A 16,368-nucleotide genomic window follows, 5' to 3' on the forward strand; every position below is an offset into this window, starting at 1 on the left:
ACACTGTAGATGTACATCTGGGAAGTTGAAGGACCATTAACAGAGAGAGAGAGAAAAGACAGTTTCTATGTCTGATACAGCTCACGATTTGATTGAGAGGTCAAGAGAGAGGTCAGACCAGACCTATAACTTATCAACCATTATGGCATTTTCCTGGAACAAAACAGATTGCATGCTAATTCAGCATTCAAGGTTAGCAGAGCGAGGCAACAACAGGGAGAGAGGTAATAGCAGGGAAGCTAGCTTAGCTATACATACCGGAGGACAGACTGCCGGGCAGAGCGCACCAGTGTGTTGCAGAAGGGTTTGGCGCTCGTATGGTGCAGATCCTCTATGGACCTGCTCCAAGATTTAGACTTGTCCAAGAAGCCATCCTCCCCAATTTCCATCCCCTCATAATCCAACCTGGGCCACATACAGACACACAGACAAGCCAAAACAGAGGCACAAGGGGTGTAGATGAGAGGCATGGGGGAGGTTAGATTAGCGAGGCAGCTTGGTAGAGAGCCAGGGGTTATCACAAGAACTGTCATCAGGCTGCACGATAAAGCTCAGCACAGAGATTCTGTCCCATTCAGGCAAAATGTAAACACGCAGCATCCATCCAAGACACATTCAGTTTGCAATAAAGCACACAAACACATCCAAAGAATGCAATGTGCCGAGAGCACACTTTAGATGCACAGGCAGTTCACTGCAGGCGCTACAGGACACAATGTGATAACTCAGCAGCAGCTAGATTCACTGCCCAACCCTGTTCCTTAGGAAAGGCTGTGGTTATGAGAGGTGTGTGCGTGTTTATTTATACTCACATGACAGCACACTGAGCAAAGGAAAGGTACTCCACCAGGACGTCAAGACCTCTGTTCTCATCATTGAGGAACTCCCTGACCCACCTGTGACGTATGGGAACAGAGAGGGGTTAGAGGGCACCAAATCAAGAACACACCCTTATCCTTCAGGACAGCACTGTTAGCCAGTAGCAGAAGAGAGCGCAAGCGGATATCTGTGTTCTTGTGTAGCTAAAGAAGCCCTACTATTTACCTGTAGCATTATGTATAAGCATGGAGGAAGTCGCTTGTGAAATCTGAGGCAATGGTGACTGTTATGAAGCAATATAGGCTAACTGACAGTGGTGCATGAAGTAAAATTACAGCTAGAGAGAGATTAGAAATTGTTTTGCATTCTGGTACAGCTGCAGCATCACTGTCTGTAACTTAACTATTGTCTGAATATGAATATCATGGGTTCCTGGTTCTGGTTCATCTTTGGCCTCCTGAACTTGCGGCCTCTATTTCACCTATGTTTATCTGACTGTGTGGTTCCTCCTTCTCAGTTTATTACAACCACCATCACTTTTACTTCCAGGTTGCAGCTTTTACTTTGGTTAAGGTATTATGTTATTAATGGAATCACAATTTATGTCCTAAACCACAAAAATAAGACCCAACCAGATTTATTTCTGAAGGCACCTCTGAGGGGGTCCACCCCTCCCACGGACTGAAAGAACTTGGCAAGGATTCCACAGAAAGTAAACTTAGAGTGAGGCTTCAGATTTCCTCCAGTTTCACTCCAGTTTTCTGGAGAGAGAAACAACTCCAAACAAAGGAATTCCCATTGCAGCGAGAGAAAGAATGTGGAGGGCATATGGTTAAAGGAGCTGGGCTCAGGTCGAAAGCCCTGACACTCATCAGTATTTAGTCTGCCTCCCCCACAGACCCCCTTCCCCACTTCTTCAGGGAACTCCAGGGGTGGGGGAACAGGATTGGGGTAAAAGGTTCTTAAAATAGTCTTGAAATGCTGGGTGTGATGACAGACTGTAAGATGGCCAATGGTAATTCAGACGGGAAACCAATCAAGACCCTCAAAGTATAGCAGAGGGAAGGAGGCAGGGAGAAGAGGTGAAGAGAGGAAAGTGAACAAAGCAGTGAGACAGGGAGCAGGAGGGAAGGAGGTGGGGGGGGGGGGGGCAAGGAGGTGGGCTTGATCATCAGTTTCCTGTCTCCCCTTCCCCTCCTCACCCCTTCTTGCCTGTGACCTCTCCCTCTTTCCTCCCTCGACTTCTCTCCAACTAGTTGCTATTTCAGATTTTCTTGGCAATCTGAGGAATAACACACCAGAAAGGGCTCAGAATGCAGACACACACAATAAACCAGCATCTGTTACACTTAATCCCACCCACTAAAGTCTACTGAAAAAAGTTATTTTTCTACTTTTCCTGTGAGTCTTTCTGGGAAATGCATTGAAACAAACCTTTATTGATGAAGTCTAATAGTATATGAGTTATCCATGGGGCTCGGAGGATGGAAAATCAAGGCCTTCTCAAATGCTCCATTCTGGTTTCAGAACTATTCAGTGCTTTTTTAATCTGTGTGGCCTTGGATTACTTAAAAAGTCAAGGACCATGTCTAAAAAGTAAAAAGGTAAAATCCACACCTGCAGTAGGTAGAGGGGAAATGTCCTGTGTTCTGTGACAAAAACATGACCACATGACACAAAAATGTTGTTTGCTTTACTACATAAAAAATGTGTAAACATGTGATAGAAGTATCCTTGTGTTTGCTCTTGTGCTTTTGACTGGGTTCAGCAGTGGTCAGCCAGGCTTCCTGCCCCTCTGGCATACACAACAAAGCTTCCTGCTCAACACTCAGGGGGGGAGTGGACGAGGCAGCAGCACAATGGCTACCATCTGGGCATTATGAGGACCAGCTCTATGAAGTAGAGCTGCAGAGCTTGGCAAGTTAGAACAATGAGGGAGATCTGGGCACCAGATCTGGGTCCCTGCAGCAGCAGCAGCAGCAGCAGCAGGGACACACAAAGAAATATTCTTTGCGAAGGGAAAACAATGAAGTGGTTTCCTTAAGCTTTGCACACCAATAAATACATCTGCATAATTCACCAGTAGAAAAAATGGAAGATAAGCATCAATTACCCAATGTGGTTTGTCCTCAGCGATATCTCCAGCTCCCTGAGGACTTTTGTAGATTCCTGCACGCGCCTGCGAAACTTCTGTAAGACACAAAGGAAGGAAAACAAATACTAGATTTATAGAGCTAATACCACTTTATATGTTCTGATTCCCATATCCCAAGTCTAGACCTATAAAACGGACAAAATTAGCAGATTCATCATTATCTGTGTGTTGCAGTGAGGTGATTATTTAAAGGGATTCAACCATTTCTCTTCTTTTCTTACTGTCTACTTCACCACAATGCAACCATACCAACAAAACTGAGTAGTATTCTCTTTGAAATAGATGCTATCTTTGACAAAATGTACAGTCAAACCTTTCGTGTCACTCCAGGGTCTAAGTATCCTCGCAGCTTTTGGATGTAGGTGTGAGGCGGATTCTTCACCTGGAACCTCTCCTGAAGATAAACAATGAGGTAACATTGTAATGTGAGATTGTTGTAATCAGAGGGAGGGCATGTGTTCAATCTGAGTTCACGTTTGTGAACTCACCTGGTCGCAGATCAGATCCCACTTCTTCTCATTGTCATACTGCCTGAGGAGCCGGGCCTTGTCTGGGGGCAGGTTCATAGAATTCTAAAAATACCAAAATGTGAGCATTAGTTTCATTCATTGCAACATAGTTTAATTCTGTTTATGTGACTATTTATAGCAGTTGTGACCGTTGCTTAGGAGTGTGCTGGCGCCACCGGTAAAGTACAAGACAAAATTTTGACTTAACACCATGACCTCACTTCCTGTGTTGATATTTAGCATCCTGTCACAGGAGATGATCCGCATCTCCTCTGCATTCTCGAGTCTGATTCAGGCAGCACTTTTAACCACAACAAGCCTCTATCAGAGTACAAGCCTGTTACAAGACCTGTCATCTAAACCAGCCATAAAAACACTTTAACACCACATGAGCTGTCCTGAGGCAGCCAGATTACTGCACACAAATTAAACCCTAAATGCTCTAATTTGTGTTTGGAGACCAAACCATTTAATGTCCTCATGACAACCCTAAAACAAAAATAACCATATGATACACACTTTTGATTAATTGCTTCCCTTACTGAGCCAAAAGCTAGTAGGCAGGGGTTGGCATAGAAATCTTAAAAATAAGGAAGTGCAACGAGCTCACCAGTCTGTGAAACTGATCACCTCAGCAGTTATTTTTGCAGTGACACGTGGGGTTTTGTTCATTTAGACTAGTATCAACAGAGCGCCGTAAGGCCAGCCACAAACAGCCTGTGAGCTTGACTTTTAACCTGCAACTATAACTCAGACTAAAATGTAACACCCTGTTAAACCATCCCAGGCCTGATATCATGTTCACACTTTTTTCCACTGTTTGGCACATGGAAAACCACTCCTGGTATTAATGGAACATCACATGCGAGTATATCAGAATTAAGTTTTCCACATCAAAAATATGTTGCTCGTTCCATCAGCACATGATGAATCATGCTATCCAGAGAGGACTGTAAACAGAGGCTAAGTGTTCAATATTTCCATGCTTTTATAGTGCTAATACGTTTATGATCACAAACTATAATGCATCTTCAAAAACAAAAGCAACAACTTTATAAAAATGAAGAGACTATAACAGGCTATAACTGTAGGAAATTAGTCTCAGGATGTTACATATGGGGTATTTTGGCTGAAACTTAAAGAAGCCCACGCAGAAGCAAAGAGAAAAGTAACATGCATACCAGATGTTCAGAATTACAGGAGGAATGTGTCCTGTTTATAGTAGTAGTTTATAGTAGTAGATTTTCTCTCTTGTCTGACCCTCAAGCTCTCTCTCCTCCTCTGCCTCTCCTGGGAGAAGTTTTTACATACATCACACTCTTTAGGAAGCTCATGCTTGAAAGTGAAGACCAGCATCTCTCCCAACTGAAACTGTCATAAATTGCTATAAACTGTTTGTCCTAACACTTTTAACATCAGCGATTTTTATTTAAAACTGTTTTATAATGAACATTAAAATGCCAAACATTCAGCTTCTCAAATGCAAATATTTCTTTTATTTTCAGTGTGTTACTGCTGCTGAATATCTTGATTGAAAAGATATACCGGTAATCAATAATAATAAAAACAGTCCTTAGTTACAGAAAAAAAGCTGAGCTTTGCTGTAATATTATTAAAATTAACAAGAAAATAGATACTTTGTATAAACTCCTTCCACTTCTACATAAAACACTTATATAATAAGTAATAGATGATAAAAACAAGCCTGGATATCTGTTCCAGCATCAATCCAGACCCCGAGCTGCCCCCTTACGCTTTGTTTTCTCGGTCAGTCATGCATACTAAAGTAGAACTGTGAGGCAAATGAGCAAAGAGCAACGTCTCTGAAGTAATTTAATTCTGAATTACAGGAAGACCAGATGCACACAGAGATAGTCGTACAGTTAAGAACAAAAACCTGCCCTTTTTACTGCATGTAAGTAGTTTTGTTGATAAAACTATTCATTACAAGCATAAAATTTCATGAAGACTATTACATCTGCAAGGAATTCTGCCCATAGAAAAGTCACTGCTGAAGACAGAGCGGAGGGCTCTGGACTTTAATGATGTTCAGCTGTCAGCTGGAGCCTCAGGTAGTGTAAACAAATACAGGTGAGACTGTGCAGATGTGTGTGTGGCTGTTCAAACCTCTGCTTGAATGATAGAGAGGTAAAAGACAGAGGAGAGGTTTCCACTCTGACCACATTTGGGTAATTTGAGCCAAGTAACCCAATTTAGCTAATTTCATTTCACTTTCTCCCACAGTGATACTATCTGCACTTCCTGTGTTTATAAGAGGCTAAAAGAAGTGGCATTTTCTGGGAGAGGGAGCAGTAGCATTAAAGAACTCGGGATCCAAGCAGCACATTTTAGAAGGGAGAAATACTACAGATATGCCAAAAATGTTTGCCGCTTGTTATGTTACCATGCTTGCCCACACATTCTCTCCTCCAACATGGCCTTTCTTGTTTGACCTGAGCCTGGCCTGACAAAGGATTCAGTGTGGAGCTTTGTGTTGATTTGGTGCTGTGCCATTCCCATCCTTTGACATTTGAGCTATTTTTTTTCCTCATAGAAAATTACTAACAAAGGCTGGTAGGCAGGGTCAGTCAGCAGCCCCCACCCCGGTGCTGCAGTGTAGAGCCAAATCTGGCTAAAACACAAACACTGCACAACTAGATGAACTGGTTCTATTATCACTGCTATCTCGAAAATCATTAGGACCGCTTTGTGAGTTGGGACAAGAGACTGAGCTACACTCACAGACCCATGTTGGAGGCACAAAACACATGACAATACCTGGAATTGTTAAAAATGTAAAACGTACATTTATTTTGATTCAGTGATGTAAATTCCTCCTTAAATGGTTCTTAATTATTATATACATTTGGACAACTTTTGGTAAACAACCTTCAATATGGAAGTGAGAAATTACACTATTCTTTACTATTTTACAGTTAAAAGGATTAAAAGATTATTTCAAAGTAAGAATGACAGAACACTGTCCACAAATGAAAAATATGTAAAAAAAAAAAAAAATATCATACAGGCCAGCTATCAAGGTATAAATTCTAAAACAGAGAGTCATTTGAACCATAATAAAAGAAGACACAGGGCTTAAAGACTCAACAGTTAAAGTAGTTCACAAGGTCATGTTACTGGTTAAGGAGAGTCCAGGAGAGCCATCATGGTCTCGGCAGAGCCCTCAAGTCACGCACAGAGCCCCACAACCGACCACAGCCACATCCACTTCTGACATCAGTGTCAACAGGGCAGCTCCATCTGCCCTCCGCCGGACAGCTTCCTAATCCCAGCTGATTTACAATTGGCCTTGAGTTGAGTTTATGACCCACAACTGCAGCCAGAACCCCCAAGAGATACAGATGGGAAACAGTAACAGGATGTTTCCTCTTTAACCACACTTCCAAAGTGCAACATGCACCAAAATTATTCCTGATTTTAGAGCAGATCTTTCTTTCTCCTGGCTCAACAGGTTGCTCCCTAAGATGCTGCCAGCTGTGGTTTGCAGAATACATTGTTCTTGATTTCCTTGGTATGGTGATAATGTTTAAGCAGCCTTCTGAACCTGATTTTAGTGGAAAAAGCTGCATGTAAAGCATTAACAACAAAGATACTGTGCCTCTTCTTATCTAGTGCAAATCAAATGCCATTCCAAGCAATCCAGCCTGATTCTCTGTTTTGTGCTCTGGAAGTCTGTGTTTTTTTTCTGCTGCTTTGGTAGGTTTACACAGTCCAGACTTAGTTATCATCAGCTCACAGGGAAAGGAGTGGGCGGCTAAAGAGCTCACCATGCTGGACAGAGCCTGTGGCTGCCCAGACATGAAGGCCCAGACAGCCCGCTTCACCCCCAACAAGACTGCTCATCAGGGTGGAGTCCAGGAGGAAGGAACCGTAAGCCGTCTCATTCACATAATACAGGGTTACAGCAACAACAATGCACAGAGCTTAATTCATACAAGCAAAGTGAGATATGGATTTGTCTAAAGCACATTTATTCCAGCATGAAAGTATCAAATTATATTAATATAATAAATTATCAAGGTAAACGGTGTAAGTGATAGCCTTACAAACCCATCAACTGAGAACTCAGACCTGGAAAGACAGAGTTTTAATAATCTGACCTACAAAAGCATGTCTCAGCTTTTTAAGATCCTTTAATGAATCGCGTGACTCTTGTTGCTAGAAGGCTGATGTTTGTCTAATGTGGAGTTCTGAATAATCACCTGATATCCGAGATAACAATGCCGACCAGCAAACAGACTCACAGAGTGAATTATTGTCTATATACACACACGTTAATGATTCTGTAACAAGGAGAAATAATGAAGCAGCCAGTGAGGGTAAGATAAGACTTCTGCACTGAAGGAAAGTGAAAGAGCCAGAACACTGACCCCTGTTAGGAAATGGAGCCAACAAGGAGGCAAAGAAAACACAACGAATATGGAAGCTGGCATGAATGTGTTTGCTTTAAGCATATAAAGAAGGGAAAGTGACGCATCAGTTACTATTGTACCAGAACGTTCTGGATAGAATTCAAGATAAATGTCTCTCTCAGGAAAACGAGAAGAGAAATAAATAACTGCCCTAACAGATGCTGAGAGAGACAGACCGGGTACATAAAGAACCAGCTTCTGGGAAGATCTGACACATCACATGCTGCTTCAGGAGATGATGAGGACATGAGGTGTGGCTCATCCAGCTACATGAGCTGTTTTAATTACATCATCCATAGTAAATATAAGCCTGAATGCTACTGGGCCTCCACGTATCACACTGGCTTTTCATTAATGAATGTTGCTGTCAGTGCTATTGTTTGGATTGCTCTTTTTCATTGGTACTGAAACACAATGAGAGGAGACCGGATGAGAGGCCCAGCAGTTGTCGTCACAGGGCTGCAGGGACTTCCTGAACTCTTCAGGAAATCACAAAGTAGAGATTTTTTTTGTACTGTAGGCAGTTGAAATAGGAGCATGCATATGTGTGTGCTTTCCACATACAGTACCCTCCAACAATGTGTTTATGCATTCGAATAAATTGTAGATGATTCTCCAGCTCCAAGGCAAAGCCTCACTGAACTGAAAGCAACAGAGTGTGAGAAAACACTGCCCCCCTTTCTCTAGGCAGACATCTGATCACCCTATCGCTCTTTTGTGAGGTAACCCAAACCTGCCAGGCACAACAAAGCATAAGTCCTGCACAAAGATGCTGGGAGAGGCCAACAAAGCAGAAGCTACCCCTCAAACACAAAGATTGAAGATAGGTGGGACGGAGAGGTGAGAGGAAGATGTTTTCTTTTTCCTGCATGCAGAGGAGCACATTTTTCTTGGGGTCAGTGACCCTCCCTGTCCATCCCTCCTGGTGCTGGCCCTTCTTTACAAAGCAAATAGGAGCCAGCTCAGTTAAGAGCTTGTTTATTGAGACGTTAACATAAACGGGTATGGCCATGCACCTCATTTACGTGCAAATGAAGTCGCAGCAGCAGGTAAACCACATTCTTAACATGTGACAAATGCGTGGCAAACTAATTGATGTAAACATAGACGGCTTAAATTGTTTTATATTCCCCAATCCATTGTCACATTAGGGATAATTGGATGTCACTTTTTATGTTTTTAGACATTTATACATGTGTTTAATATGAAGACCCACAAATTCTCATTTATTTCTTTCCTATATTAAAAAGCAGTGTTTCTAATTGAGCCTTTTCTTTGTGACCCCATCACTGATTCATTATAACTTGTAAACAATCATTATAATTTGGGACCTTTACTAAATGACTAAACAGCCACAGAAATGGGACAAATGGTCAAAACACAAAGCCATTCTTATGTCTGGGACTTTCCCTGTGCAGCGTTACATCTCCAATCATGGGGTGTTGAAACCTCATTAAACCAGCAACTAAAGGCTGCAGTTTACAGCTGTGGTGAGGGGTTTCCAGCCTCCTTTAAACATCTGCCCTCATGCTAGTCCACAGCTTTTGATTTCTCCAGCCTGAATGGCCGCAAAAGCTTCCTCTCTTCTCCCATGAACTTACGTCTTCTAGTCTGTGACCTTTGAGTTGAGGGAAATAACTTTCCCTTGAATCTGTACTTTACAAGACACACAACCAAATGGACATTCCACAAAACAACAGGAAGTTGGTGAAATGCCATTTTCAGTTCATAAATCAAAAGCCCATTTGCTAATCCCTTTATTTAGCCAGTGATGTAACTGTGATGGACAGTAGTGATAGCTGGGTTCAAGCTAGAGAGCATTATCATCACAGGCCTCTTTGAAGCCTAACTAACAGCCACAGACTGAGATAAGAGGAAGAAAAGTCCTTCTGAAGCCAGATGTTCCACAAGCTAAGAAGTGGGTGAACTTGAAATGCACGTGTTTACCTGAGAAAACTTCATCACTTCAGTGTACAGTGAGATGCACAGTGAATTGTAGTAATCTCAGCTGACAACTACTGATTTCCACTTCTTTCTTTTTAATCCTACTGTATCTAGGAAATGTGAACACAAACACAGTTATGCATGCAGGCAGGAACGAGTTATTAATAAACTGGTCATGAATCAGAGGTATTTGTTAATTCCTGGCAAACATCCTGTTTTATTCTCCTCTGTGCATCTGTGCACGGCCCAGAGAAGCCCCCAGCCAACAGGCGATACTCACAGAGAATGCTTGGAATGCAGGTACATGAATACCTCCATAACTCATGCTGACCAGCCTTTTAACCCACTGCCCAATTAAAAAGACCATGGTCTGACAAAAAGAACTGTCGACAAACATCTGATGAATTTTGGATCTTTGTCGGGTAGAAATGCAAAAAGCAACAAAAAAGTATCAGATGTTACAGTGAGGTCACAGTCAAAGGTTCCTGTTATTTGTCCATAAATCACTTCCAAATTTCCCCAACAGAAGCCTTTCTGAGAAATAAGAACTGAAAGAGACACTACTGTATGTCATTTAAGATAAGCTGTTATAAACTGTAATCCACTGCTACTTTAAACAGGCTTACAGCAGTTCTTCTGAGCATTCACGTAAAAAGAGTGGAGCTGCACAAAAGGCACCAGGGGATGAGGCCCCCTTTCTAAAACAACACTGACTGACAGAGTTCCCATTGTATTGAAGAGGAAACCACTTCTCCAACCTACAGCCAGGGTCCAGCTGCATATGAAGCCCCCCACTGAACACTCCAATGCACACACATGCACATACCAAAAAAAACCCAACACTTACATATGCATATAATAGTGGTCAAGTCAAGACATATTCAAATAATATGAGCACACAACAAACGTATGTGTATGGTTTTCAGCTTCTGGGATTGGAAAGTCGAAAAAGGAGGAAATCTATCATTTAAGGAAAATAAATACTACTTCAACTTTAGCTTTTTGGCCACTCTGCCTCAGTTTGGGAAATATAACTCTTGCTTGCTGCAGGGAGTTAGTAAGGCCAGAGCCAGAAGCTGGTTAGGTTGGCACAAAGAATGGAAACAGGCTAGCCTGGCGTGTCCAATCATAACTCATCATTTTTGTGCTTTATAAATTTACAGCAAGGAGATGTAACATGTTAGCTGAACTTCAGAGTCACTTATACTAAGTCAATCCTGCCAGTCACCAAATTTACACTAAGGTAACATCTGCTGCAGCTACAGTACAGTCATGAGAGTGTCTTCTCATCCAGCTCTACACCAAAAAGCAACATTTCTCAAAATGCTAAGTATGCTTTTTTAAAACTATGTTGACATGTTGTATCTGCTCAGTCATGGTCTTTAACTTGACCTCTACTTTCCAAAATAGCTGCAAGCAGATAAGTCAGGAAACACTGAAACTCCCCCCATAAAAACCAGCCCAGATTGTGGAAATGTAGCCTGAGGGTGGAGAGCGCCAGGTGGATGGCCTTGTGCCGAACCCCTCCACCCCCACCCCGCCTGCCCTGCTGCTTTAAAATCAAGTTAACTGTGGATGCTCAACTCCCACAATCCCTCTCTTCCTTAAGACACATTGATGGGTGAGCGGCTGAGCCAGACACTCAACTAAAGTGACGTGACAAACACATTTTGTCTTCTTAGAGCAAGTGGAGGAGCTGCAAACAAATAAAAATGATTGAGGTTTTATGTCCTATAAACACATCGCACAGCTTGACTCCATTAGTTCCACTTCAGTGGCATCTCAGACACTACAGCTTTCTTTAGACTTTAGCCATCATGAAACAGTGATGTCAGAAAGGGCGCTGGAGTCACACAGTCAGCATGTCTGACTCCAGCTGTAGTTTTCCCCACATTAGCTGCCACTTCATCGTGAGAACTCCTTCTTGAATAATCAAAACTCAAAAGAAAAGCTGCAACTGCACATCCATGCATGATGCAACTTGATGTCAGAGCATGAAAGATGTAGGGAGTTGAGCAGAGTCAGACAAACAGTTTAGGATGGTTTCCAGTGCAATCAAGTGGTGAAAAATAACCCTGTGCTGCTGCTGCTGTAACAGCTCTTAAATATGTGTGCGCTGTTTGAAAATGTTGGTAAAGTCATCACAACCGAGAACAGTGGCAGACCGCCAGTTCAAAGGGAATTTTCCTTCTTTTGAGTTCTCCTGTGGCCTCGACTAGGCTGAGGCCACAGGAATCCAGCAGCAGATTGGTGGAGCTTTGAGGATCTCAGGCTTTGAAATGCCACTCACTCATCTCACATCTTTCTCACAAGGACCGAGGCATATGGAGAAAGTTACTTAGTCGGGCACAACCACAGTGAGAGTGAATTTGGGGAATGGTAAGGTAGGAAAGACTGACTGGGTGAGTGAATGAGAGGTTCCACTTCCATCTGAAATCACACAAGGCCAAGGATAAGTAAGAGGTGCCCAGGACAAAGAGCCAGAACAAACAAAAGATTCTACAAATAACAAGGGTTTCATTTTATACAGGGCTTCGATGTGTGCATATACACTTGTCTATCTGTGAGGTCTAGATCTATATCGCAAGCTTAACTAATGACACGTTATGCACCAGTAGCAGCATGCAGGACAAAGTTCTTATTGTAAAGTGAACCAACCACACCAACCACTGCCTACAATGTAATTTCCCCTGTAAAGCTAAGCAAGAAAATGCCATGCTTTCCATCCACAGAGTTGAAGATGTTTCTGAGGAAGCTGGACACAAAGAGATGATGGCTTTAGCACATGCTGCCAGTTAGGCCTGACCCAGGCATTTTATTAACAGACCGCATGAAGCAGTGGAAGCTAACTCAGGGGTCTCACCGCCCCTCCTCCACTGCTTTCGTCCATCTACAGTAGAGCGACCCTGTTAAAGTCATTAGCCCTGGGATATTACTACACTGGCGCAGGCTGCTGCGCCCATGACATCATTATGGGCTGCTGTCATTCCAGTGGGACGTCTGTGAGCTGTGTCTGAGAGAGAGGGGGCAGTGTCTATGCACAGATGCAGACACATCCATTTTCCCCAGCATGTCACCATACAGCAGGAAACACAGTGGTCCAAATTACCCATATCAAAACATCCATTTATGGAAAGTTGAAGCTATGATAAAGGCAATTATGTCTAAAACACTGCAAAAAAAAAAAAAAACTCTGCTCATTTCAGACAAAACAAACAGCCTCTGGGTACTTTTGGTGCATTTGGTATGACACTCAGCCAGATTGCTACAACCAGACAGCACGGCCGGGGCCTTGTCTTCCTGAAGAGCTCCAACCACAAAGTCAGGCGCTTTTGATGTTACCTTTATCTCACAACAAGATTCAAGCAGGGCAGAGAGGGGACCATTGTCTGATAGGAACACTAAAATATACAGAAGTGTTGTTCTTTCCCACAAAGTAAAGGAAATCTGGAGCTATTATGGGGCAGCACAGGGCGGGGGTTAGCAAGGATGAAAACTTTTCCCACTCGAAAACACAGCTGAAATGTTGAGTCTACTGCTGCATGCACAGAAATCATCTGGACTGCATGGCTGAACATAATAACAGGGGTTGGCTTTGTGTTGCAGGGCAGTCAAACAACTGCAGGCTGTTACTCTCTAGGCAGGATGTACGTTGATTTAAAAAAAAAATCCAGATTTTTTCTTTTATAGGAAAATGTGATGGCTACAGATCTTCTTTGGGATAGTTTTCCCAAAAATCTCATCTCATCTCATTTTATAAACATGCATTTACCAAAGAAGTTATCTGCATTAAAGAGACTTGTTGAGCTGTCATAACAGCTTGTACAGTGCATAATTGTCATAATAGCTGAGATTTAGCGCAGCAGTCAACAAGCAGGCCCTAAATGGCTTCTTGCTGAGCTAGTCTCTTCATACAAGGGCTTTAATCTGTGGCTACTAAGAGCTCTGGCAGTCAAGTAATGGCTTTATGCCAGAAACAAGCAGGGTCCGTGAAATGTTGAAGAATGGGACTATCTGCTTTGAGGATCGCAGCTCTCTGGCGCTTGATGCTGTAATCAAGGTCTTAAACAGCTGAAATTCAAGGCTGGGTGTGGTTATGTTAAAATGTGGAGTGAGTAGTACAAAATGAGCACCCATGAGAAATCATGGTGCTACTGTTTGACATGGAAAATAAACCATGTGTTCTCTTTATTGAAACCTGTAGAGAAAACGAACTGAACTAGAGCAACAAGTTGAAGAGATGTCACTGTTAGTTTCTGGGTGCACATGGAGCTGAGCAGAGATGGAAGCGGTACTCATGAGTGACTTAAAATCAAACGGTCTGACTAAAGTACAGCAGTTCTTGGTTAAATGTGATGTTGCCAGTGTTGGCAGTGATATTTTAGATTTAAAACATTTTGTCAGGAACTGACCTGAAAAAAAGTAAAGATATGGTTTCCACCAGTTCCACCTGCACAGCCTTTAAAATGACACACAGGTGTAAATACACTACATGGTTGCCTAGCAACCGACATCTGACAACATGAGATTGACAAGGAATGACCATCTAGCACATAAACCCCCCTAAAACCACAGCTGAGGGTATCTACTGTGTTTGAAGTGAATTTTAAACAAAATACAAGATTCAGCAAATAAAATGGAGGTTTCTTTCTTTCTTTCTTTTTTGGGGGTTTGCATCCTCTGAAAATTTTCTTTGCAGCAGCAACTCTGTAGAAGGCTGACTGCAACCTAAACCCACAGAAAACAATTTTCTTCTTTCCTCTTGTATCTTGGGTCTTCTGGGCTTTTTGCAAGGAAACAAAATGAGCTATCAAAGTGAAAGCAGAAGTGCTGGAGGGAAAGCTTAATTTTTTATTTTCTCATGAGTAGTAACAGCCTGACTCAGAAGGTCATCCAGCTGATTGTTAGTGAATATCTGTAAAGTCCCTTCTTGTTGTGATGCCCTCAAAAAGAGAAACGTTCCCCTGACGTGAAATGACACGCTGATATCCTTACTTGACTGTTGTTATACGGTAAAACGTGGGTGTCGACTGCGTGCTCACTATTACAAAGCGCTCAAACGGCTCAACTCCAGCCTGATGTGGAGTGTGGAGTGTGCAGAGAGAGAGAGAGGGAGGGAGGAAAGGGGAGGGGAGGGTGAGGAGGGGAGGAATCTTCGGGTGTGGGAGTTTTGGGGGAATTCAGAAAATGTTGTTTTCAGATGGTTCAGTCTGCCTGCAGCGAGAAAACTCGACTAAATAAATGCTCAAACGAAGATAATGTGATGCCAAGGATAAGAATAAAGTCCTTCCTCCCGTGTGGAAAAAAGGCACTTCATCCCTCCCTCCCTCTCTCTCCCCCTCACCATGCTGCGCTCAGTATTTGCCATTTCAGCCAAACGCTGAGTTGTCTGACTTTAGGAGAGACAAAAGAACCGCAGGAGAGAGAGAGAAAGAGGGGGGACAGCGGGCAGAGAATGAGGGGCGGGACGGCACAGGTCGGTTCATTTAATACATCACAGTCATCATGGATGGTAAAGAGATACAGAGGTGTAAACACGCGTTTAAAAAAACAAAAGCACAAATCACAAACTTTTCAGAGACGGAAACGACTCTATGAGTGCTCTCTGTGAAGCAGCTCAGCAGAACACACCAGCGGTGGAAGTGAGAATGTGGAACAGCTGTTTCTAATGTGCCCATCTGACAATCTGAGTATGACTTACCAACACAATGGCAAACTTCTCCTCCAGCTCGGTGGGGTCAGGCATGGGCACCTTCAGAGGCATGATGTGATGCTTCATCTCCGACTGGCCGTCCACACTCTCTATATTACCCATTTTGTCTTTGAAGCTGCGTCCTCTTGTGAAAACCTCTCAATCTTCTTGCAGTGGTTAAAAAAAGTATTCCAACAGTGTCAATCACGGATTAATCCATCTTATCCACTCCTCAAAACGAGAAAGCTGACAGTAAAGTAGTCCCAAAAGGCCATCTAACCTTAGTGATGCGTTCAGGTTTTACAGTGTGTTCCACTGTAGTTTCCCCAATCAAAACATTCAAAAGTTACTGTAAAGGTTCAGCTGCTTTCTCTTCCAGAGAATGGTTTCTGATTTGTCAGGCCAATCCATTACTTACGGCCGATTTCCCCTCTGCGACAGATAACCTTCAAACACCGAGCGACTGTTACTTTTTAGCTGCTCCTGCTCAACTTTCTTGGCCACGACGTGTTTCCATTCATTATTGTTGTGTGATCCTGATTAAGCTCTTTGCTGCTGCCTCCACTCAGGGTGCAGGTTTTCTTCTCTAGCCCCGCCCCCAGTCCGGGGGTACTGTCGCTCCGATAGGCCCAAAAACCTTCCATCTTGTTTTTTCTTGATGTCCACACCCCTCACATCACACTGCCAGCATCACAGGCCAGCATACAGCTGGAGGGAGAGGTGAGGCAGTTAGCTCTCTTCTGCCCCCTGGTGGCGGCAGCTGGCTGTTACATTTTTGAAACTGGTGTATTCTAAATAAACTTTGCAGCCTGATTC

General features: G+C 42.9%; 1 protein-coding gene across 7 annotated transcripts in view; it reads right to left on the reverse strand.

The window, feature by feature from the left end:
* The window catches only part of fmnl3 (formin-like 3), a 29,308-nt gene extending 13,202 nt beyond the window's left edge, over window positions 1-16,106 (reverse strand). For 6 of the 7 annotated variants that reach the window (XR_003670962.1, XM_028409218.1, XM_028409219.1 and 3 more), the window contains exons 1-6: window positions 15,562-16,106; window positions 3,463-3,546; window positions 3,288-3,368; window positions 2,933-3,009; window positions 813-896; window positions 259-405 (exon numbers count right to left, since the gene is read on the reverse strand). Coding sequence is in view for 5 of the 7 variants with exons in the window: in XM_028409218.1 (XP_028265019.1) it covers window positions 259-405; window positions 813-896; window positions 2,933-3,009; window positions 3,288-3,368; window positions 3,463-3,546; window positions 15,562-15,675 (587 nt within the window). In the remaining 2 variants the exon portion in view is untranslated. The remainder of the gene's footprint in view (window positions 1-258; window positions 406-812; window positions 897-2,932; window positions 3,010-3,287; window positions 3,369-3,462; window positions 3,547-15,561) is intronic. The other variant, XR_003670963.1, reaches the window with a different exon arrangement.
* Window positions 16,107-16,368: the final 262 nt, after the last annotated feature.

The sequence above is a fragment of the Parambassis ranga genome, chromosome 7, assembly GCF_900634625.1.
Source record: "Parambassis ranga chromosome 7, fParRan2.1, whole genome shotgun sequence".
Classification (NCBI taxonomy): Eukaryota; Metazoa; Chordata; class Actinopteri; family Ambassidae; genus Parambassis; species Parambassis ranga.